Source organism: Ochotona princeps, chromosome 1, assembly GCF_030435755.1.
Source record: "Ochotona princeps isolate mOchPri1 chromosome 1, mOchPri1.hap1, whole genome shotgun sequence".
NCBI classification, from domain to species: domain Eukaryota; kingdom Metazoa; phylum Chordata; class Mammalia; order Lagomorpha; family Ochotonidae; genus Ochotona; species Ochotona princeps.
In genome coordinates, this window is record NC_080832.1 from 108,907,383 (window position 1) to 108,931,646 (window position 24,264).

At 40.6% G+C, this 24,264-nt stretch overlaps 1 protein-coding gene and 1 pseudogene across 1 annotated transcript in view; one reads left to right on the plus strand and one right to left on the minus strand.

Moving 5' to 3' along the window:
- The window catches only part of DNAH8 (dynein axonemal heavy chain 8), a 324,409-nt gene that overhangs the window by 146,714 nt on the left and 153,431 nt on the right, over positions 1 to 24,264 (minus strand). Inside the window, exons 51-60 of the mRNA XM_058663714.1 lie at positions 23,848 to 24,009; positions 18,496 to 18,742; positions 18,140 to 18,381; positions 17,899 to 18,039; positions 16,794 to 17,031; positions 13,354 to 13,496; positions 12,435 to 12,569; positions 11,319 to 11,441; positions 9,752 to 9,965; positions 4,672 to 4,781 (exon numbers count right to left, since the gene is read on the minus strand). Of these exons, the coding sequence (XP_058519697.1) occupies positions 4,672 to 4,781; positions 9,752 to 9,965; positions 11,319 to 11,441; positions 12,435 to 12,569; positions 13,354 to 13,496; positions 16,794 to 17,031; positions 17,899 to 18,039; positions 18,140 to 18,381; positions 18,496 to 18,742; positions 23,848 to 24,009 (1,755 nt within the window). The remainder of the gene's footprint in view (positions 1 to 4,671; positions 4,782 to 9,751; positions 9,966 to 11,318; positions 11,442 to 12,434; positions 12,570 to 13,353; positions 13,497 to 16,793; positions 17,032 to 17,898; positions 18,040 to 18,139; positions 18,382 to 18,495; positions 18,743 to 23,847; positions 24,010 to 24,264) is intronic.
- On the plus strand, positions 19,551 to 21,542 carry LOC105942106 (protein phosphatase 1 regulatory subunit 3C-like; annotated as a pseudogene).

Sequence of the window (24,264 nt, forward strand, 5' to 3'; positions counted from 1 at the left end):
GATGTCTACATGGAACCTGTGTGGATAGGGTCCTTCAGCTGGTGGAGTGCTTGATGTGAATCTTGGAGCACTGACTGAAGTCCAAGCTTTTCTCCTTGGACTGCGCACCAACATCAGTAATATTCTTGGTGGCAGCAACAATGGCTTGGCATAGATATTTCTCTGAAGTGTTTCTGCCCAGATTCATTTTCTGCCACTCTCATTTCAGTTTCCATATGTCTCTAGCTCATTTCTTTTATCAGAAAGCGGCTTATCTATGTGAAGTGCTGTATAGGGACAAGTTGACCGAATCACAGGTCCCTCTGACGTTACTGTCAGGGAGATTTGGCACAGGGACCCCATATCAAATTTCCCAGTAGCTTGTGTCAACATGGCAGAACATCCTGGAAGCAATGATTACCACCACTTCTGGCCCTGTTTCTGCCACCACGTACTTTCACCTTAGCCCCTGTGCCACTGCCAACTTTCCAGAGAATCTGACTCAAAAGGTTTAGGTTCGTATTTTTGCTACAGCACTGACAAAAGGAAAAAAAATACATATTTCATAAATAAGCCAACACAAAATATAAAAAATGGATTCAGGAATAATGCACTAGAAGCACATTGTAAAACTGTGGTCAACCATCAAGTTACTTCCTTCTGAATTCTTAGAAACTCTGTGAATAGTGGGACTATTCATTCTTAATTGTTAATTTTATTGATACATATGTGGAAATATGTCAAAATAGAAGACTGAACATGAACTGTTTGTCACACAAATAAGAATAATGAATGTTCACATCTACAGTGATTTTGACTACCTTCTATAGAAGTTAGATTAAGAAGATAGATTGCTTTGATAGAAGTTCTTAATGTGTTTGGATTGCCATCAATATATTATTTTATAACCCGAATTTCTCTACAGGGGATCCAAACCTTCTTATACATACTTCTTATGCCTACATATCTATAATTAATTGATTGGCAATCTGACATGCAACTATAAGAAATAGGTGGGTTTCATCTGGACAATAAGTAGCTGGACTCCATGCTTAATATATGTGTGCAAGGAAAGAATCTTGATTGAATTTGAACTGTAATGCTGCATCAAGGTGGAGGAATCCACCAGGGGGGAGGGGAGGGGGAAGGGGAGGGGGATTCCCAAAGCCTATGAAACTGTCATATAATTTAAAAAAAAAAAAAAAAAAAGAAATAGGTGGGTTTTCTGCCTTTTGTTTGTTTGTTTAAACACAATGATAGTCTTTAGCCATGATATTTTATTTGCCATCTCTACCAAATTCTACAATACAAAAAGGCAAAAGTATAACAGCAACACATTCTTACCTAGAGAGATACCAGCTAAGGGGTGAACCTGAGGCCCTCTAGATATAAATTATTGCTGGCCAGGTATGAAAGAATCATAATTGATATCGTTAGCACCATTTTTGATAGTGATCGATCATTCTGGTGATAAAAATGTAAACTCCCTCTGTGATTAATTCAGGAAAGCAAACACTTTCTCCGACACCTGTTCTCAGAATAAGTCCCTTCAGTATTGGAAAAGGCACCCTGCTGAGTGAACAGAGTAAGTTTTAGAGGCTAAGCCACAGTGCAAGACAAAACAGCAGGAAGCAGGCAGGGACGGGGTGAATAGGAGTGTTATTTTATCAGTCACCTTTCCAGTTTCCTATTTGCTCAGTTCCACTGAGAGCTAAAATGTTTGTTCTATTCACTAAAACTTAAACCATACATTCATACTACAGATATGTAAAATGCTCAAAGGCATAAGGTTATGTGAATATTGCTCTTTCTCTTTGGGGTAAAAGACTACAGTCACAATGGCAAGCAGTGGACAATGAAACTAATCATTAAACAGTACTTGTAAAAGCTTTTTTTCATTATTTATTAACCTGCTTCCTTCCTCTATTTTAATAGTTCCCTCTTACTTTTGTCATCTTTATTTCTCATGTGCTTCTGGTTTTACTTTTAAAATTTTCTTTCTTTAAAAGGCAAAGAGACAGGCAGGCAGATCTTTCACCCACTAGTGCACTCCACAAATGTCTTAAACAAGTATTGCTGGGCCAGACTGAAGCTAGGAGTCTGGAATTCAATTCAGATCTCCCACATGAGTGACAGGGATCCACATGCTTTATCAATCATCTGTGCTTCCCATGGTAGACATGAGCAGGAAGCTAGAATTGGAACTAGAACCAGGACTTGAACCCAGCACTTTTTTATGGGATGTGGGTATCCCAAGTGGCATCTTAATGACTGCATCGAAAGACTGCTAGCAAGAGATGCAGAGAGAACTCTGTCCACTGGTACACTTTCCCAAGGCCTGCAATGGCCAGGAGGCTGAAGCTGGGGCCTGGAATTCACTCCAGGTTCCTGTTTCTTCTCTGAAGTTACTTAAAGTCATCCAAAGATGAGGTGCATAAATTGAGTGAAAGAGTATCTTTCCAGATGGAAGATTTGAAAAAAAAGAAACTTATATTAGTAAGAAGCCTGATTATTTGAGGGCAGGAGATAAGGAAGAATCATTCATTTGTCAATCACTGAGCATTTCCCAGTGCACTTAAAAATAAATCAGAGGGCTTGGCATGATAGCCTACTGGCTAAATCTTTGCCTTGTATGTGCTGGGGATCCCATATTGATGCCAGTTTGTGTCCTAGCTGCTCCACTTCCCATCCAGCTCCCTGCTTGTGGACTGGGAAAGCATTCAAGGACGGCCCAAAGCCTTGGGACTCTGTACCCACATGGGAGACCCAAAAGAGCTCCTGGCTCCTGGTTTCAGATTGGCTCAGTTCTGGCTGTTGAGGCCATTCAGGAAGTGAAGCAGTGGACAGAAGATCTTTCTCTCTTTTTTCTTCTCTACATATCTGCCTTTCCAATAAAGATAAATAAATGAAATAAATAAATAAAAGTAAATAAATACTTTTTAAAAATTAAATCTGAGATACCAGGGTCAATAGGACCATTAAATATGATACCAATGAAGCACACATCCTAGTGGGGAAGCCTGACAATAAATAGGAAACATAGAAGGATAATAATAACAGTCAAAGCCATAGTTAAAAAAAAATACAAGCAATCCTCAAAAGATTCATAGAAAAATGTATAATGATAAACAAACCACACAAAATAAATGCATCTTTGAATTCAAACTTTTATCCACAACCTGTTTGAAAAGGTAGGGTCAGGGGACAGACAGAAACCGGGTGGGGGACTCAGGTAGTTATTTCAGAGGATGCTCAGTGAAAGGCTTTCTAAAGGAGAGAAGGATGAGAAGGAGCTGAACAAATAAATTATTTCACAGTGTGAAAAACTCAAGGTGCTGAGGGAAGAGTGTTAGACCTAGGGAGCCCTCTGGATACTTGCTTCATCTGGCTTCCAAAGGCCTCATATTGTTGGTTTACTTCTACTTAACTGGCTGGCTGCTTTTCCAGGGAATGAGTTTGTTCATTTTTTTAAATTATTATTTAAAAGGAAGAGAGAGAGAGATTTATCTTCCATTCATTTGTCCACTGTCCAAATACCCTAACACTCAGGGCTGAGCTAGACTGAAGCTGGGAACCAATAACTCCAACCAGATCTTCCACATGCCAAGTCAGAGGAAGAAGAAAAACAGATCTGGCAAAATTGAGGTCTTTGGTAGCCTTGACCAGAACAATACAAATGAAAGCTGATACAAAATCACTTAAAAGAGGTAAAGAAAATAAAAGAAGTGCTATCAATAGGCATTCAGATAATAAACTAAACTTTGATGGGCACCAGGAGGACCAAAGCACTTCAGAAAGCGATCTATGTAAGCGCAGAGAATCGAACATTAGCACTACTGAGTAATAGATGAATCTTCACAGCAAATAGTCCCCGACACTCTGACTTTGGCACTCTCTTTGGAGTATCTTCAGAAAAAAGGCAGAAGAGCACAGGTAGAGACTCCATGAGAGCAAAGAGCAGGGTCCCAAGGAAGAAAATGAAATACACAATTCCTCTTCTGATGCTGCATCTAGAATGCTCCATCTGGTCAGGAATCCTGGCAGGGTAGTGTCTGCCTAGATGTATTTAATTATCTAATGAACAAAAAGTGAGCCATGACAGACAAGCCTTACCTCATTGAATGCTTTTTGGCAACTCTGTCGACCTTTCGTCTGAGATCTAAACTTAACCACTTTTTTCCCACATACTGCCTTGAGTCATCTACTGTCACTGTAGTTTCAGGCTCTGACTTGTGCAATAAAATCTTGCCTATTTGCTTGAGAACACTTGCATCCACTAATTTATGCTCCATCTCAGATAAACATACAAGTTAGACTTCAGGTCTTAGTTGGCTGAGAATATCAGGAAATCCATGTATTAATAACAATTTGAGTGATGATACACAAAGAGTCGCAAATCACACTAACAAGTAGAAAAGCAGTACTCCCATTTCAGCAAGTATCTCCTTTGTCTTGGATAAGACTCTGGTTTATAGTAATATCTCACACACAGGGAAAGCATCATTCAGGCATATTTGTTCCCCGGAAGGAAGATGTGTCATAAACCCATCTGAGCACCTAATTCATCTTTAAAAAAAAAAAAACCCTACTACACATGGTGTTATGACAGCCTAATAAGCCATGAAGTGAGAATGAGGCTGAATAATAACTGACATTGCAAGAAATTATTGATAACAAAACTCTGTTCTGTACCTTAGTCCATTGCCACAGCACTCTGCCCACCAAGACTAAATGCTCAATCATCTCACATATTTCAGGTCTGAATTTTCTACAGGGATCAAAGTATCCGCAGCCAATAACTCCTGTAAAATAAAGAAGACCAAGGGTGCTTACTAAAAAATTGCAAGGTACAGGCTTGTCCCCAGTGAATAAGTCATTACCAAATAGACTAAAAATGAGATATATTAAGAATTGCTCTCAAGGGGTCAGTGAAAACTGGATGTCAGCAATGCACCCAGCCATGTCAAGAGCATCTGATAAGGATTACTTCATTTAATCCAACAACCCCATGAAAGAGAATATGAGGTAGACAGTATCATTGTAATTACTATTATACCCATTCTACTATGAGCTTAGGAACTTGCTTAAGGTCATACAGCTATTGTGCAAGTGAATCTGAGATCTGAATCTATGCAGTCCAGAGTTGCAGTCTGCAAATCACCATTCTCCCAGCACAAAAGAGCTAGAAAAGAGCTTAGTGGTGTCTTCTTCATCTTACAAAGTAGGAGATGAGGCTCAAACAAACAAAGCAATTTGTCCAAAATCGCGTGGGCTGGTTGTTGGCAGAACTGGAATCAGGATTCACATGTGCCCTTACAGGCAGCAGCCAAACACTTGCCTACACTGCTTGGATGACCATGCTTGAGGACACTCAGCAGAGGGATAGGCTGGTGGGTAGCCTTGCCTCGGGGCTCACTCAGCTGCAGGTTTGCAGAATAGTAAAGTGTCAAACTGTTTTTCATTTAGCCTGCAAACTGAGTTTTACTCTGCTTCCTTCCAGTGGTATTACATATTGAACAGCATGTTCAGGTCTGTGCGCAGCATTTTCAGAGGACTAGGAATATGAATATCTGCTCAGAGGTGCAGGACAGTTATGTAGAGGGTGGAGCATACCAAAAGAACTGGGGACTTTTGCTCTGGGGAAAAAACAAAATATGCTGCAAAGTCACGGTTGGAAGTGCTGTCTGTGCCCCAGGCCCTTTCGCTTCCTGAAATCATATACTGTAGATTTCCACCTTTCTGTGGGACAGATGTGTGGGTGAGAGGCATGGAATCTGGGATCAAAACCGCGGCATGAGCACCTCCCCCTGCAGGTACACCTAAATGATCTTGATTAGGCAATTACTTCATTTCTCTGAGCCTGTTTGTTTTCCATTTTTATTTAAATGCATGAAGATAGCTCAAAAAGTTCACGGAAATAACATTAAAAGATAACGTGGGGTAGGCTCTTGGCACATGGTTTAGCTTGTGACAATGAGTTAAGCCATCAGTTCAAATCCACACCCACATGATAGCACTTGGTCCCAATACCAGCTCCACTTTCCTTCTCAGCTTCCTGTGAATGTGTACCACTGGAGGCAGCTGAAGAGGTGAGGTCCCTGCCACATAGAAGAGGCCTGGAATGAATTCCACTCTCCTGGCTCTGTCTAGTCTAGCCCTTGCTGTGGTGGGAGAGTGAACCAGTGGACAGAAGATCTTTCTCTCTCTGCCTTTCAAAAAAAAAGTGTAAAATTAAAAAGAAAAGGTGCATTTTCTCATAAACTCTTTGGAGGACTCTCATGTTAAGCATGACAAAGAGTTTAACAAGTAAGCAAACCCTCAGGTGCAGAGCCCAGAGAAACACAACTGTGGCCAGGACACCTGCTGCTCCTATATGCTCCTTCTTGTTCACAACCCCTGCTTTCCTTTAAAGAAGCCACTGCCCCAACTTCATGATTATCAATAACTTGCATTAGCCTCAACTTCTGAAAAATGTTGGCATTTAATTTGATGGAATTACATATACTTCTCTATGACTCACTTCTTTTTTTTTTTAATTGATTACATTGCGTTATGTGACAGTTTTTCATAGGCTCTGGGGTTCCCCCAATCCCTCCCCATGCCCTTCCCCCATGGTGGATTCTTCCACCTTGCTGCAGTATTACAGTTCAAATTCAATCGAGGTTCCTTCCTTGCAAACATATACCAAGCACAGAGTCCAGGATCTTATTGTCCAGATGAGTTGAACAGTTTCTTGGGGAGACCATCGCTGGTCTGAAGGTAGAGGTGGCAGCATATCATCTCAATCAATTAAGAGCCCCGACATAACATCAACACCAATTTACAACATTATGGATAGTCATGGGAGATCTGAATACCCCACTAACACCAATAGATAGATCAATGCGGCAAAAGCTCAACAGAGAGGCTACAGAGCTCACACAAACAATAGAACAACTGGATTTAGTAGACATCTATAGAATATTTCACCCTAAGGCCACAGACTACACCTTCTTCTCAGCAGTGCATGGCACCTTCTCCAGGATAGACCACATAATAAGACACAAAGCAAGTTTAACTAACTACAAAAAAATCAGAATCATGACTCACTTCTAATGCCCAGCATTGTATGCTTGGGCTTCCTCCATGTTGAAGTACATTCATTCCCTCTGCTATCCAATGTCGCATTGCACGCCTTTGCCACTACCTATCTGTCCAATTTTACTGGCACTCAACAGGTTATTAGAAAGATTCTTGTATCACGAATATTGGTCTGTGAACATTCTTGCATTAGTCTTCTAGTATGCATGTGAAAAATCACTACAGATTATTGAGGGCAAAATTATTTGACATTTGGTATAAAACATAGGAGACTGTCAGGGTAAGGAAGGATTCCTTAAAGACTGAGAAAGCACAAACTACAAAAGGAAAAGATGACAAACTGACATATGCCTAGAAGTATATACTGGTTGGGATGCATACATGCTCTGCTTCTAGTAGTACTGCCAAATAGTTACCCAAAGAGCTTAGAGCAATTTGTACTCCTATCATCTGAGGATAAGTCTCTCACCAATGCTTGACTTTAATTGGATTTTTTTCCCAGTAAATTTAAGAGGTATTAAATTAAATTTTCCAAGGCCAATATTGTGACAAAGTGGGTTAAAGCACCAGCACCGTATGTCAGAGTGCCCATTCAAGTCCCAACTGCTCTGCTTATGGCCCAGCTCCCTGTGAACACATTTGGGAAAGCAGTGGAAGATGGCTCAACAAGAAACCCAAATGGAGCTTTACGCTCCTCGTCTCATCGTGGTCCAAGCTCAAATGTTGCAGTCATTTGGGGAGTGAGGCAGTGATGGAAGATTGGCCTATTTCCCTTTCCTCCTTCCCCTCCCTGCCCTAGTAACTCTATCTTTCAAATAAGCAAATGAATCTTTAGAAAATGTAATTTTCTTGTTATTTAAAAAATATGTATATGACGGGAGAGATGGAAAGAGAGAGAAAGAGAGAGAAACTCTCATTTGCTGCCAGAGCCAGGAACAGGGAACTCAATGTAGATCTGCCATGTGACAGGGACCCAACCACTATAGCCTCAGCTGCTATGGCCCAGCATCTTTACTAACAGGAAGCTGAAATCTAGAGCTGGAGCTGGGGCACAAACCCAGGCACTCTGACATGGACACAGGTATCCTAACTGGCACCTTAATCACAAGACAATTGTGACCCCTTACTTAGCATTTTTGTGTTTTCAGGAGTACTAACACTGTTTAACCATCTTTATGTTTGTTTGCTGGCTATTTAATTCACACTTATAAATTGCCTTGGTCTTTGCCCAGTTTTATATTGCATTGCTTGCTCTTCTCTATTTCATATTAATTCTTAAAATATTCAGAATACTCATTATTTTGTCATGATCATATGTGTTAAAATTTTTCCACTTTGGAGCTGTGTTTCTTTCCATTCTTTTAAAATTGTTTTTAGATGAAGAGATGTTTTAAATGTTCATCTAATTAAATGTATCATCTCCCTTTATTTTTGGACTTTCCAAGTCTCAGTTAAGAAGTCTTTTCCCAATGGGGGAGGGGAATCCCAGACTATACAGAAGTGTATAATAAATTTGAAATATAAAAAAAAAATTTTAGAAAGAAGTATTTCCACAAAGCCAGCATTGTGGCGTAACACATTAAGCTGCTGCCTATAATGCTGGGATCCAATATGGTCACTGGTTCAAGTCCTGGATGCTATACTTCTGATACAGATCTCTAATAATGCACCTTGGGAAGCAGCAGAAAATGGCTCAGGTTTTTGGGCCCCTTCATCCATGTGGGAGACCCAGAGGAAGTTCCTGGTTTCTGATTCAGTAAGGGCCAGTTCCAGCTGTTGCAGGCATGTGGGAAGTGAATCAGCAGATGGAACATCTCTTCATTTCTCTTCCTCCCCCACTTTAATTATGCTATTCAAATAAATAAATCATTTTTAAAAGATTTTTCCTACTTAGAACTCATTCTGATATTTCCCTATATTTTCTTCCAAACGTTTCATAGCTTTGCCCTCTATATTTAGTTTCTTAAATCACTACAATTGATTTTGTGCTTGGTGAAAGGTAGAGATCCAGTCTCAAGCATTTTCCCACAAGAATTGCTAAATGTCCCGGTACCATTTACCGAAAACCTATTCTTTCCCTTTGAGTTACAGTACTTGCCAAATCAAGCAATTAACATTCATCAATGCATGGATTTTTTTCCATGGATTTTTTACTATTATTTTCCATGATACAATTTTATAAGTATAAGGATTCCTCCCTCCTCCGCCTCTTCCATCCTCCCCTTTTTCCTCCTCCCACCATTAGTATATATATTTTTTCCATGGTACAGTTTAGGTGAGCCTAAATTTGACAGCAAAAAAAAAAAAAAAAAGATATATTGTTTTCATTAGCATTTCAAAGAGCTACACATAACTTGGAATATTATGATTGATAGTCCATGCTGGATGTGGAAGTGTGGTTAGCCACTAGCACAAATTTCTCTAATTAACCATTTCAAGGAAATCAAAACAAAAAAGTTCACCTACCTCAATGCCAACCTTTAACAAGGTTACATTTAAATATTCCTGAGTCTCAGAATAGGATATAAGTATAACTCATTTTCATATTTAGTTCATCTTTTCTGGTATTTAGCTTTGTATTTCAGATACTTAATCCCTACTTTAGATAGGCTTTTTATTTCTTAAATAGGCTGTACATGATTAATATCCACTGCTTAATGTGACAAAAATTAAACATCAAGAATATGCATACCAAAGATTTTGTCTATTGAAGTATTGGAAGGCAGTGTGCAATTGAACACAGTGAATTGTCTTTTTAAACGCTGTGGAATATCATTTCTACCCCCTCCTGGGTGAATCATTGCTGCTATGAGCTGCACATCAACAATAGTAGTGAAGTCTCCAGGTTTATCCAGGCTGTACATGCCTTCCATTTCCATCATCTGCCGTACAATCTCATTAGTTATCTGAAATTTTATACAATAAGATTTTGTTATGTATCACTATAATGTTCCTTTAGAGCTCCCATAAAATAGTATGCATGGTTTATAACAAAACATTCAGTTATATCAATGAAGTGTTTGTGGATGTCAAAGATGACCTTCATCGCAATTGAACCTAAATAAAGCCACTCGTGAATTGTAAGTAACAAATTTAACATGTCAAAGTCCAATATGCTCTGTACCACACTGATAAAACCAATTTCCAGATAAATTTAGACAGATGAGTCATGAGGTATTGGTACACCAGCTTTCAATGTTACAGGTTTAAGGATCTTTTATACTCAACTTTTATTCAACCCAACCAAGAGCTAAGGAGTGGCTATGTATGTTAAATTCCTGTAGCACAGACAATATCCTGTATTTTCATGGTGTACATATTTTAGTAGTTAGAGACAAAATACATGCATGCATGTTTGTATGTTAGTGAAATGTTATCCCAAAAATATTTTTGGAGGAAACAAAACAGAGAAAAGAATCAACAGATACTCATATTGCAAATGAATAGAGTATAGGGGCTGGCATTGTGGTGTAGAGAGTAAAATCGCATCCCATATGGGCATTCATGTCCCAGCTGCTCAACTTGCAGTCTAATTCCCTATAAAAGGCCTGGGGAGAGCAGCAAAAGATTGCCTGGGTTCCTGTCAGCCATGTGAAGTGGAAGTAGATTAAAGAGCTGGATGAAACCCATCCTGGTAACTGAAGGCAAATGGTGTTGATGAAAGTATGTGTTCATGGACGTGGGGCGCCAGGGACCCCACCAGGAGTGGGTCAACTGCTGGCAAGAGTGACAAGTGCCTATAGCAGAATTTGACTCAGGTAAATGGGTAATTACTAGCACTGTGGCAATATGGCAGAGTTTTAAAAGGTTAAGAAAATGCTTTACTTTTTAACATCAGTCACTCTTCAGAGAGAAAGAGTACTTCACAAAAGGTTTTGGAAGAATAGAAGTAAAAGTTTATTTGAGTTTAAAAGGTTTTGAAATTGTTTAGAGTTTTTTCATCATAAACATTTTCCATAAACTTTCTGAAGCTCTCTTGTATGTTCGGTAACAGGTTACAGCAAGGATAAAACCCAGGAGAAGCTGAAACCAAGAGAGAGAGCAGAAAAGTCACTGAAATCAACAAGCTGAAGACAGGATGGAAGTGTTGCAGAAAACTTTGTAGAGATTTGAAGTCGGAACACAATCAGTTGTCACAGGAGAGTCCAAACAGTTTGAGAATTGTTGTCATTCTTAATAATATGAAAGTTACTGGTATTTTTAGGTATAAAATTTAAAAGTTCATCCAATAGCCTCTATAGAAGATAGATTAGTCTTACCTGGTCTCCCCATTCATTGATCACAGGCATATTAATGTCATCAATAAAAACAGTCATTTTTCTCCCACCCGGTGGCCCATACGTGCTTCCCATCCGCTTATCCACATAGCTCTCGATTGTTCGCTAGAGAAAAGGACATGGTCTGTCTTAGGCACTAGGTTGTAATCACATGTCTAAAAATGAGCAGCACACTTTCCAGAGTACAATATAATTTACTTACGTTTTAATCAATATAATCTTAATATATGAGGTTACTTCAAAAATTCATGGAAACAGTATTAAAACTTTTTTATTTTAGCTTATTTTCATGTAAACTTTCTTTTAAAATTTTATTTATAGGAAAGTAATAGTAAGAGCAATGAGAGACAGAGCAAGAGAGAGAGAGAGCAAGAAACAGATAGATCTTCCAGCCACGGTTCACTCCCTATATGACCTCATAGACAAGTCTGCATCAGGCTGTAGCCAGTAGCTAGGAACTCCATCTGGGTCTCTCACATGGATTACTGGGGCCCAAGTACTTGGGTTATGATGTACTCCCTTCCCAGGCACTTTATCAAGATACAAATAGCAAGTAGCAATGACAGGGACTTAAATCGGCTTTCTAAACTGGGATGCTGCTGCTGCAAGTGCCTCAAACTTGCTGTGCAAAAATGTCAGCCCCATTTGATGTAAACAAAACAAGAGGAAAGCTTCAAAATTCACAGAGAGCAATATACATTTGCCAAGAACCTTTTAAAGACTCCATGAATGCACAGATTAAAAAAAAAAACTAGTGCCAAAATAAACATAATTTGTACTTCCATTTTTTCAAAACTTTTTGAAATACCTTCAGATATATTGTTAATTAAAAAAGAAAAAAAGAAAAGCTATGGTACCATGAATCATTTCACTAAAATAGACAGGTTCCAAGGTTTAGCTTTGATCTCAGTAATTGGCCAAAATATGCTATTTGGATTTGACTTCAATCTCAGCCTTAGGATTAGGTAGCTGAATGCCAACTGCAACACCATTTCTTGTGAAGTACACACACACACACACACACACACTATACACCTTATTGTGAGCAGCACTTTAACATTCTATTGTGTTTATTAGATAGCAGGTGATGGATGTTACCTGAAACATCATCGGTTCCGTGGCGGATGAAAAGTTCAGACATTTGGACAGCTGTACTTCAGGATCATACTTTTTTAAATAAGCCTTAATCATTACAGTCTTTGCAGTTCCCTGCTCGCCTGTGAGTAAAACTGCCTGCAACCACAGAATAGTCATCTTGAAGGTGTCACATCCAGTCTCAAGTGCCTTATGGCTCTACTAACTATTCTCCCATTCTGTTCATTAATGTATCAACTTTACTTTGTGAATCATACCTCCTTCAACATAAACCCTAGCTGAATTAAACAGCGAGATGTCAAAGAGATAAAATACTATAAAAATGCTAGAAGAAAATACTGTTAGCTGCATGACTATCTAACATGGATGTATGGAAGAGACACTGAAAGCAAGCATCCACTTTATTATTTTTTTCAGACTCATTCATTTGTTTACTTGATAGGCAGAGTGGCAGAGAGAGAAGAAAAGACTGAGACAGAGAGATCTTTCCTCCACTGGTTCACTCCCCAAATGACTACTACCCCTGGCTCAAGGCAGGAGGTAGGAGCCAGGAACTCCATCCAGATATCCCATGTGGGTGCACTTGCCATCCCGAGTGCATTGGCAGGGAGCTGGATCCAAAGCTGAGAAACCAAGACCCAAGCCAGCACTCCATAGTGAGATGCTAATATTCCCACCAACTTTCCTTAACCAGCTGGGAGTCCACAGTTTGGGTAATACTGAGCTAGTGTGCTTCCCGGGAGTGACATGGGGTTCATCTGCCAAAAATGTTTCCCTCGAATGCCACTCCTTCCAGATCCCCATGTTGTTGGAATCTAATTTTTCTATCTGCAGTGTGTAGAAAGAGATGTGCTTCTTATGTAATTCTGACCATCTAAGAAACCATCCATTAAACTCACTTTATATTGCCCTTTAAACTCACTTTATGTTGCTTGGCAATGGTGTCTATCAAGAAACTTGTTCTAACATTGTCAACATTTGGAACCAAAATGGATGCATATTCTGGAATACTGTCCGTTGGATAATAATATGGCTGAAGCTTCTTATTCCAGTGCTCCCAATCACCTATATAATCAACAGATTTTAACTAATTAAACTGTGATCTTCAAAAGTTACCTCAGAATACAAAAGTATATGTGCTAGAACAATCCTCAGGATTACAAAAATCCTTATAACGTTTTCCCAAAACATGCTGATATATGGCCAAACATCAAACAATTTATTTAAGCTGGTTTTAAAATGGCTAAACTGCTCATCAAGGGAGACCCAGTCTAGAATGGAATTAGGAAGAGCTCAAGGGATGAGAATCTAGTAGGAAATCTACCTTACCTGAAAAGTCAAAACAACTGATAATAGAGGATGTTCACCATATAAGACATGACAAAACAAAACCTGACCCCCAAATCGTAATGTAGAATAGGGTACCCAGACTCCTAACTTACAGCAAATTCTACTTTACTAATTGCAATGATTACAAATGATTATTATCATATATCATCAATTCTATGAAAAATGTATTTATATATAAGGGTCTCTATTGCTCCTTATAATCTATGATGACTTACGACTGCTGGTGACTAGGAAATTTGGTCAAAGTTGTTCCTGCTGTTGCCATTTAAACTGAATTACTTTGTTGAAATTACATTGTTGAGTTTCACTGTCATTTTAGACATCTTAAAAAAGTATACTATGGCTGGGAATTATACCAAAAAGGTATCATGTACATAGATTGCATGGAAAGAGAACACACATCTGATACTAGCAAAGCTAATATTCATCATTGGAATAATAACCTCTATTTCATGTTTCTTACAAAATAAATAAGTCATGTGGCATTTGGTTAACTAAGTTGCGGGTTTTCTGTCTTATAGTAGTCTACAAGAGCCTCTTTCTATACATCCTTAATAGTATTAATAGTTGATACTATTAATCTTTTAAATTTAGCTGTTTTAACAATGGTGGAATGATACCCATTGAGATTTTAAATTACATTTTCCTACATGACCAGTAATACCGAATATCATTTCATGTATCTTTTTTCCCACATTCATATATCCTTTTTTAGAAGAAATCAGTCTAAATGTCTGTACATTTTTAAATTTAGGCTGGTTGTCCACTGATTGCTGTTTAATTAAAAAGCTCTTTACATTCTCTGAACAAAATTCCTTTAGCAGATGTATATATTTTCCAAGTATTCTTGCTAGTCTGTGGCTGGATTTTTTTCTTTGAAGACTGGATTAATAATGTTCAAACTCTCTATACACTGACTAATTGTATTTCTCAGTTGTACAGAGTATTGTCACCTTTACTCTGATTGTGGACTTGTCCCTTGCTCTTTGCTGTTCTCTGGCACCTCCTCCTTAAGCAGACTCCCTCCCCTTGGGTGCTCTGCCCTGCAAATTCTAGTTGCCTTGCCAAACTCAAAATCCATCTCTGACTCCTTATTCTGGTGAAAGAACAAGTTCTGTTGAGGTTTTTCCTCCAGGAGTTGCTGCTGGAAACCTCTGCCAGGCAAGTTCATATCAGTCCTGTGCTGCCCGCAAAGCATGGCTTCCCACATTTTGTGCAGTTTTCTGGCTTCCTAAAGTCACAGGGCAAACTCAGTCCTTGATACTTCATCTCATCTGGAAGCAGAGAAAGCAAAGCCCAATAGGCAAAGAACACTCCCACCCGCCAGTTCATTCTCTGTGACAGCTAGGACTGAGCAGGGTATACAGTCCAGTTCTCCCAATGGAGTGACAGAAGCCCAATTGCTTAAGCCAGTTCCACAGCCTCCCAGGGTCTGCATTAGCAGGAAATTGATTCAGGAGCCAGAGGTGGGAGTTGAACCTAGACACTCTGTTGTGGAATACAGGAACTTTAACTCATGTTTTAACTACTAGGTCATATGGTTAACCCCGCCCCCTCATTTTTACTTCTAAATCTAAAAACAGAATAAAGGCTCCCCAAAAGGGGGAAGAAGGATCGGTGAATGGGTGAAGGATGAGATAATGAAGGGACAGGATAGAAGTTCCCTGGACCAGATACGGTAGAGTCCTGCATCACCACGCGAAGTCTGTAACCTCTTTCTTCATTTCTCAGGCACACATACTCAGTGAGAGTCGGTATTTGGGGTGGCAGGTCTGGATGCCTGCAAATGTTCAACATTTTAGTCAACAAACCATTCCAGGACCCCCCTGGGAGCAGGAGTCTGAGTCTAGATGGTTGCCAACCTTTTGCTGACATTTCCAGGAAAACCTACAGAATCAAAGGGGCAGCTACTTGAAAGAAAATGCCAGAAACATTAGCGCTCTGCTCTTTCAACAAAAGTCAGATCTGTGATGTGTGCGAGTTGCTTCTCAAGTCCTCCCACCGCCAGGGTAGGACTCACCTTTGCTCTGTGAGACTTACATCAACCACCACACATCTTTCTACTTCCTTGTTTTCAAATTTTTGTCATTGCTGTCTACTCTCCAGTTCCATTTGTCCATTTGATTATATACATTAAAACAAACAAAACACTGTTGTCCTCTTAGAGTTCACAGGAAGAAGGACAGGTTTTTAGGAAACATATATTTTCCTCTCTGGGATTTAGAAGAATTGGGGTCTGGGCTCTGGATAAACTCACCAAGCTGACAGGCATTTTCTTTTAAGGAAAGGAGAGTTGAGCCCTGCCACAAGAAAAAGCTGGGACGATAGGGACAGCATGACCATGGATGAGTCTGCTACATGTAAGGAGGAGTCCACCTTCTGGGAACATTCTGTATTCATTCTGCTCTTTTAAAAACATATATTTATATATTTGAAATGTAGAGTTACAGAGAAAGGGAGAGACAGGGCTCAGCCAGGCTAAAACAGGGAGCCAGGAGGCAGGAGTCGGAAGCCAGGAGCCAGGAACCAGGTGGATGCAAGGCCCCAAGCATTTGGGCTGTTTTCTGCTGCCTTTCTCAAGCCATTAGTAGAGATCTGGACCAGAAATGGAGCAGCCTGAACTTAAACTGACCCCTAAATGGGACGAAACCACTGCAGATGGTAGCTCTACCTACTATACCACAACACTGGCCCTACAGTTTGTGTTCTCTGTGTTACTACCTTCCTCTTTCAAGCATGAGACAGCAAATGATGCAGGAGGTACTGCTAACTTATTTGTGCTAGATTCTACTTAGTTCACACCAAAGAGAAAAGCAATCCTCAGTCTATAGGTTCCTCATCTGGCAAATCTGAAATTCTACTAGTCTTCACATACTCAGATATGTCCTTTTTAAAAATGATATTAACAATTGCTATTCAAAATAGATTTAAGTCTCCCAGAAGAGCTCATGCAAATTAATGCTTTGCTTATTTTTCAAAAGACGTCATTTAAGATGCAATTCCTGTACTTACCATAATCAGTAACATAAAATTCATACATGGTTTGATTTGTGCCTTTAGGTATATCGGGTAAGTCTAACTTGCTCGTATGGTGGCGTAAAAAGGCTTCAAGCTTTTCTCTGTTTTCCAGTTCCAGAAGGGCTCCCAAACTCCACATCAGGCCAAACACAAACAATTTATGAAGATGCTCAACACATGAGACCCCACCTTCTTCTTTGGAGGGAATTAAGCCTTCCAGAAGATTGAGAGACTGGAGATGTTTGAAATAAAATCAAAATCAAAATTTTAAAAGTGCACATAATAATATACTTAAAAAGAAGAGGGAGAGAAGACATCAAAGATAACTCAAGGAGACAGTGCCTGGTCACTTTTCCACACTCAACAGCATTTAAAAGAAAGGCTGAATGGCCCAGCAGGAAACATATGGAACCAGGAACCAAGGAGGATTCCTACCCCCAGCTCATACCCTCTTTTTAGGCATTCCATGAGATGACTTCTTCTAAAGTTGAATAATCCAAATTTTCCAGATCAAAGACTCTTTTAAAGAAGATCTGTTTAAAATTTCACGGGACTCAGAACCTTGTAGCACCGGGGGCCAGCTACCCTTCTGGCGTATCACATTTTATCAGAACTCAGCCGGAGGCACCCATTCATGCACTGTCTCTAGCTGCTCCAACAAGCCCCACCCAAGAAAGCTGGGTCTGGAAAAAGAATACTACAAACTGCTTCCCAGAGAACTGCTCTGTAAAAGTTTTCCCTCACTCATGCACATTTAATTGGTGAAGGCAAGAATGCCACAAGCTCCTTCTGCTACTTTTCTGTATCTATGTGTTTTGGACACATTTTCTAGGACAAGCTATTAAATTTGAAAGCAGAAAAGACAGCTCATTCTTTTTCCTCTTCTAATTACTACACCCACCCTTTTTCCATGGCAGAAAAAGTGAAAATGCTGCAGAGATGAAGAGCAGATCATCAGTAAGATCTCCAGTAGGAATCAAATGTCTCAAAAGCCACCGTATACAAAGATTCTTATAGATTGCATGGGTCTTCTATTAAAAAAAAAAACAAAAGCAAATCTCAAAACCTCCATGCTGAATTGCACACAGGTTGATCTTACTTGCATGATGTAGTTACACTCTAGGAGCTGCATTTTAGGGTTGAGGTTCAGCTTCATAAACGTGTAAGTATCTTCAAATGCTTTGTCATACAGAGACAGGAACACAGTAGCTTCTTGTGCCGTGCGCTTCTTCAACCATGCCTGCAGCAAAGAAAAACAGCATGCTTCCTGGCACAGTGCAAGGTGGGCAGACATGGGGTGTACCTCTGAGCCTGCCTGGTCTCCCCCCTCCCACACACACCTGCAAAATGGGCCTCCACGTGAGAGCAGAGCTGCTGATGTAAACCATGCCCATCCTGGACACCGTGGCAGGGGAGGCGTTCTCGATGTTGTGGACTTCAAACAAGAGCTTACAGCTAGGGGCCATGGGGATGCGATCTCCGTTGGCTAACGTGAGCGTTTTATTGTCATCCAACACAGAGTTTAAGTTCTCGATCCAAATGGCATCCACGGGGCCGTCTAAAACTAGGAAAATGTTTTCACCTGCAAAATAATGAATGACAGAAAGTCATCTTGATTGGCATATCATTAAAACAGAAAAGGAAATAACAACTGTGCTATTAATAAGCCAGCAGGGGGAGGAGCGGTTGTGTGTACCTTTTTTAGCCTTCAGTGTTTTTCTCCAGAGAGTAGAAAAAATCCCGTCAGTCCAGTCATTGGTGGCTGTGTCCAGCCGGCCAAACATCTGAGGGGCAGTAATAGCTTTTGGATTCATCCGCATTTCCCTGTGAGGTCTTCCGCATTCTGTTAATGCCTTCATTAAAATCGTAATAACGGTTGTTTTCCCAGAGCCACTGGGCCCAAGAGTCATTAAGCCATGACGGACCAGAGATGTTTCATATAGCTACGCAATTAGACAATAAATTGAAAGTCATCATTTGTGAGTCTCCTGCTGACATCCTCTGTAGTTAGATGAAAGTTAAAAGGCTTGAAATCAGCCCTTTATTAAAATAACTAATTCACTTCTTGAAAGATGTAAACACCTTCTTTGTTCTACTAGATGTAAATTAGTACCACCTTAGAAGATGGCCTAAGTGACAAAGTGGGACTTGAATTACATTTGGGGAATAATTCATTCAGGACCTAGTTATTGCTTCTCAAATGACTACTCTTTTGTGATTTAGGCTTTGCTGTCACCTGTTTTTCTACCCACAACTCTCTATGCATCCAATGTGATGATATCGTCCCCTGGTGGTAGAAAGCAGCAACACATGCAGAACAGTCAAGAACAGGTTTCACAGTAGTCTTCTGGGTTCCCCAGAAGCAGATTTTTCTTATTATTATTCCTCTTCTTTCAAAATAAACAAATAAAGATCTTCCATCCTCTGGTTCACTCCCCAAATGCCTGTAACAGTCAGGGCTGGGTCAAGTTCAAGCCAGGAGACTCCTTCCAAGTCTCCCACGAGAATGGCAAGGACTTAACCAACATGAACCATCCTACCACTTCCAAGAGAGTGCCTTTGCAGGCAGCTGGAGGTGGAAGTAGATCTGGTGTCAAATCCAGTCATTCTGATATGCAATAAAAGTGTCCCAGGCCATCTCTACACCACTGCACCAAAGGCCTGCCTCCAGAGAGCACATGTTGAATGAGGATTCCCAGGCAGGTGATTTATCCAGGGAGTATCCCCATGAGAAATGGTTGGAGAGTAGGGATGCAAACAGAAATTGGGAAGAAGCCACAAGGTGTGACTGAGGACACCTGCAGAGTAAAGCCAAATCCTGTGGGACTCTGCAGTGCAAGTCACACCTCAGTAACTGCTCTACTTGGAGCAAGAGAGCTTCAGTTAGAACATTGGTCCTTCCCAGAGGGGAGGACAGTTTGGAGATGGGTGGGAAGTAAACTCCCAGGCACTGCTCACAACAAAGTGGCTCCAGTCACCCCTTTTTGCCATTAGAAGCAAAAACACAGAGACATTGAGCAGAGGATACACAGAAGTCAGAAAAGGGCTCAAGGGACCCAGCACAGTAGATCAGCAGCTAAAGTGCTCGCCTTGAACAGGCTAAGGTCCCATATGGACGCCGGTTCTAATCCTGGCAGCCCCACCTCCCATCTAGCTCCCTGCTTGTGTCCTGGGAAAGTAGTCAAGGACCGCCCAACGCTTTGGGACCCTGCACCCGTTTGGGAGACCAGGAAAGGGCTCCGGACTCATGGGCAGCTCCAGCCATTGCAGCCGCTTGGGGAGTAAATCAACGGACAGAAGATCATCCTCTCTATCTCTTCTCTTCTCTGTATATCTGATTTTTCAATAAAAAATAAATAAATCTTAATTTAAAAAAGGATTCGAGATTTACTAAGAGCACAAGCAGCTTCTGAGGCATCAACAGAGAACACACCTTCTAATGGAAGCCCATTGAGACAACCAGGATTTTAGTACTTGGTATATTATATGAATATACATTTAAAATAATGTCTCGGCAGTCTGCATGAGTGACCAGGGAAGGTGCACTGCCCGGAGCTGTGGGGCGCACTAGGCTCAGGCAGCCGGGTGCCACTCTCGCGGTCAGCCCCGCCCCTCTGCCTAAAGAGCTGCACCAGAATGATCCAGGTCTTAGATCCATGCCCTTTGACAAGTTCAGTCATGCCAGTGGATGTGGCCATACTTTGCTCGGCTCATTCACATCCTCTGAAGAGTTTCCTAGGCCCTTATAATGATTTTCAACGAAGAAATCTGGTGAATAAGCTAAAGCCTCTGAAACCATGTCTCAACATAAAACGGGAAACCAAATCTCAGAACGACTGGAAGCGCTCACACAACCAAGAAGCGGGTTGTGTTTGCTGATTCCAAGGGCTTCTCTCTCACTGCCATTCACATCTTCTCGGACCTCCCAGAAGAATCAGCGTGGGACCTCCAGTTTGACCTTTTCGATCTTAATGATATCTCCTCTGGCTTAAAACTGACTACTTGAGTTTCCGGAACCACTTTCAGAAGAACTTTGTCTGCCTGGAGAGCTGCTCTTTGCAAGAGTGGACAGTGACTGGAACCGTGAAGGTAAAAAACATGAGCTTTGAGAAGAAGGTTCAAATCCAAATAACATTCAACACTTGGAAGAGCTACACTGATGTGGACTGTGTCTACATGAAAAATGTGTATGGTAGCTCAGATAGTGACACCTTCTCATTTGCCATTGACTTACCTGCTGTCATTCCAACTGAGGAGAAAATTGAGTTCTGCATTTCCTACCATGCCAATGGACAGATGTTCTGGGACAACAATGAGGGTCAGAATTACAGAATTGTGCATGTACAATGGAAACCTGATGGGGTGCAGGCACAGATAGCGCCTCAGGACTGTGCATTTCACCAGGCACCCCAGAAGACTGAGTTAGAGCCAACAATCTTTGGCAGTCCAAGGCTGACTAGTGGAATATTTCCAGAATGTCAGAGCTGGGGAAGAATGGAGAACTTGGCCTCTTATCGATGAATTTAGCAACTGGCCTTGACCTTTCATATTCGCCCTGCAATTCTGGGTCTGTAATGCTCAATTAGATGTGAGTTTTGGAGATCTGGCTATAGAAAAGATAGCCACTGGGGAGTTAGTGTTGGGGTTTATGTTTGCTTCAGAAGATCAAGCAGCAGCCCAGGAATGTTTTTTATTCGAGTAATGCTTTTTCATTGCCCTTCCTTCTTCCCTCTTGATTCACTAACTTTCTTTTTTTTTTTTTTTAAAGATTTATTCATTTTTATTGGAAAGCCGGATATACAGAGAGGAGGAGAGACAGAGAGGAAGATCTTCCATCTGATGATTCACTCCCCAAGTGAGCACAATGGCCGGTGCACGCCGATCCGAAGCCGGGAACCTGGAACCTCTTCCGGGTCTCCCACGCGGGTGCAGGGTCCCAAAGCTTTGGGCCGTCCTCGACTGCCTCCCCAGGCCACAAGCAGGGAGCTGGATGGGAAATGGAGCTGCCAGGATTAGAATCGGCGCCCATATGGGATCCCGGGGCGTTCAAGGCGAGGACTTTAGCCGCTAGGCCATGCCGCCGGGCCCTATTCACTAACTTTCAAATTGGACGAGGATAAGTTGGGGAAGGTGATGGTGACAGGAAGCTGAGTTAATGGTATGAGGAATGTGTGAGATGTGTGCATAGTGCGCTCTCAGTCACATCAGAGTAGGAGTGGGAGCTCTGACCCATAATTATTGGTGAGAAAATGTAAGGTTCTTCTGTGTTTTAAAGTTGGTGTTACCATTCTCTCTGGGGGAAATAATTTGTCAAAGGGAAGAAGACCCATCCTATATAGTCTTGCAAGAAAATCCAAATAAATTTTAAAGGTTTTAGAGGCAGATACAATATAGTTAAGTATCACAATCTCCAATGAAACCTTCCTGTTTAATCTGGACCTTTCAAATTCCATGATTTGAAGAAAGTTGAAGTGAATCTGGCCTTGTTTTTCCAAAATTCTGAGTAGTTTTGTGGTCAAGGCAAAATGTTTGGATTCTGCCTATCTAAAAGTATGCCACCATCAGTGGCTAACTGTGTGCACGAACTCTATGTCAAAGTCAGATTACTCTTTACAAGTGCCTCAATTAAAACCAGAACACTGTAGATGCCTAACCCAAATATCTGAATGGTCATCTGGTAACTCCTGAGTTTCTGGTCTCCAAAAGAAGCTCCCTAGTGTACACTGGGATTCCTCTTGCAATGCTGTCACATTTTCGGGAGTTCTGTCAGTGTGCATTAACTCACATCCTTCATATTGAAGGTGACTCAGTTTTTCTCTGCCACACTTTTTAGATGTAAAATACAAAGTGAGGACTGACACTAAATGCAAGAATAGAGTATGTTCCACATCTGTCTCTTGATTATTTTTGTCTTGCTATTTTAATTTCCTAGTCAAGTGCCTATTTTATTTTTTTTCGAAATGGATATGAACTATTTTGGATGTGTTGTAATAAACTTGTTTTCATGTGTGTATAACTCTCTTCTGTAAGACTTTAAGTACAGAAGACCTAGAGTGCTTGCTTTCATAATTTTACATAAACATTGAGAAGTGTGAAGGAGATGCAGTTAATTTTAACATGTGTGTTCTGCCATGCTAGAAAAGTACTATTGAGTAAACTCAACATTTTTCTACTGTATAAATATTTCACTCTCCTCTAGATACCCATAATGAGCTTATCATTTGGAGAATAAATATGTTTGGTATTAAAAATAAATAAATAAATAAATAAAATAATGTCTCCCTGAAATTAAGAAAATGCAAATGGTTTCAAACACATGGATGAGGACAAATCCTTAAACTCCTCTCCATACACTTCCTTGAAAGGTTTGGGTGTATGTCATGCTTTTGCACAGCTTATATACTCTGATGAAAAAATGAGCTAAATAACAATCATTACTGTTTTTTCAAAATGATGTTTTTGTCACTTGCCACCATTTCAGCTCATTCATTTTTCAAAAGCCCCAGAAAATGCTCTCAAAGCAGCAAAATACATACAGGTTTGTAGTGTTCCTGCTTTAGGTTCTTGACTCAGCTACAAAAAAGGTTGGATAGTTGCCACAAGGAAGACATGTAACAGAAAGACATCAAAAGTTTAGGTGAAGAAAACAATGTGGCCATGATGAAGTAGGAGAAAAGCTGTCCCACTCTCCCCAGGATTCCTCAGGCTGTGAGTCCCATGGACTCATGGAGGCTCCTGGTGGCAGACGACACCGCCAGATGGGCAAAAGAAGCCATTTGAGTTGAGCTTCTGACCCCATCCCAACTTTCTCACCACATGCAAGCAGCAACTGTAGTAAATTATGGTTTGTTTACTATAAGGCAGGGTACCTCCAAACCATTTCTCTAAGATAAACACACCCCCAGAGGATTCTCCTTGCAATGAAGTACACCGGGTCTTTTAATGTAGTACCCACATCTGTATTAAGTAAGGCTAATAGCATGATCTCTGGCCATGACTGTTTCTAACAACACATACTTATACAGATAATAAATTAAACTTTCTTTACCTGAACGAGTTTGAGGTTCCAGGGGGGGTGGTTAATCAAGCCTTCCAGCTGAACCTGGTTGGCTACTGCAGCCTGCAGTTCTGCGTAAGTACTACTGTCCAATTGTAATCCAGGAAACAGGTCATTGATTAAGCTGAGGAACAGCGGTTCATCTTCATCAACCTAAAAGACGCACAGGATAAAATAAGTTTTCTCATCCAGTCAATATTTATCAACTACCTGAAATGGGCAGAGCACATGTCACTTCACGCCCAGAGCATCAGTTATTACTTTCCTCATCAGACCTGTATGCTCTAATACAGGTCTAATGCCTCTGAACATCCATTGGATCCACGTGGCATCAACGGTCCTTGGCTTCCAACATCTTTTACAGTCCAGCCCCATTTATCTCATGGCTTTATCACAGGCTATGATTCA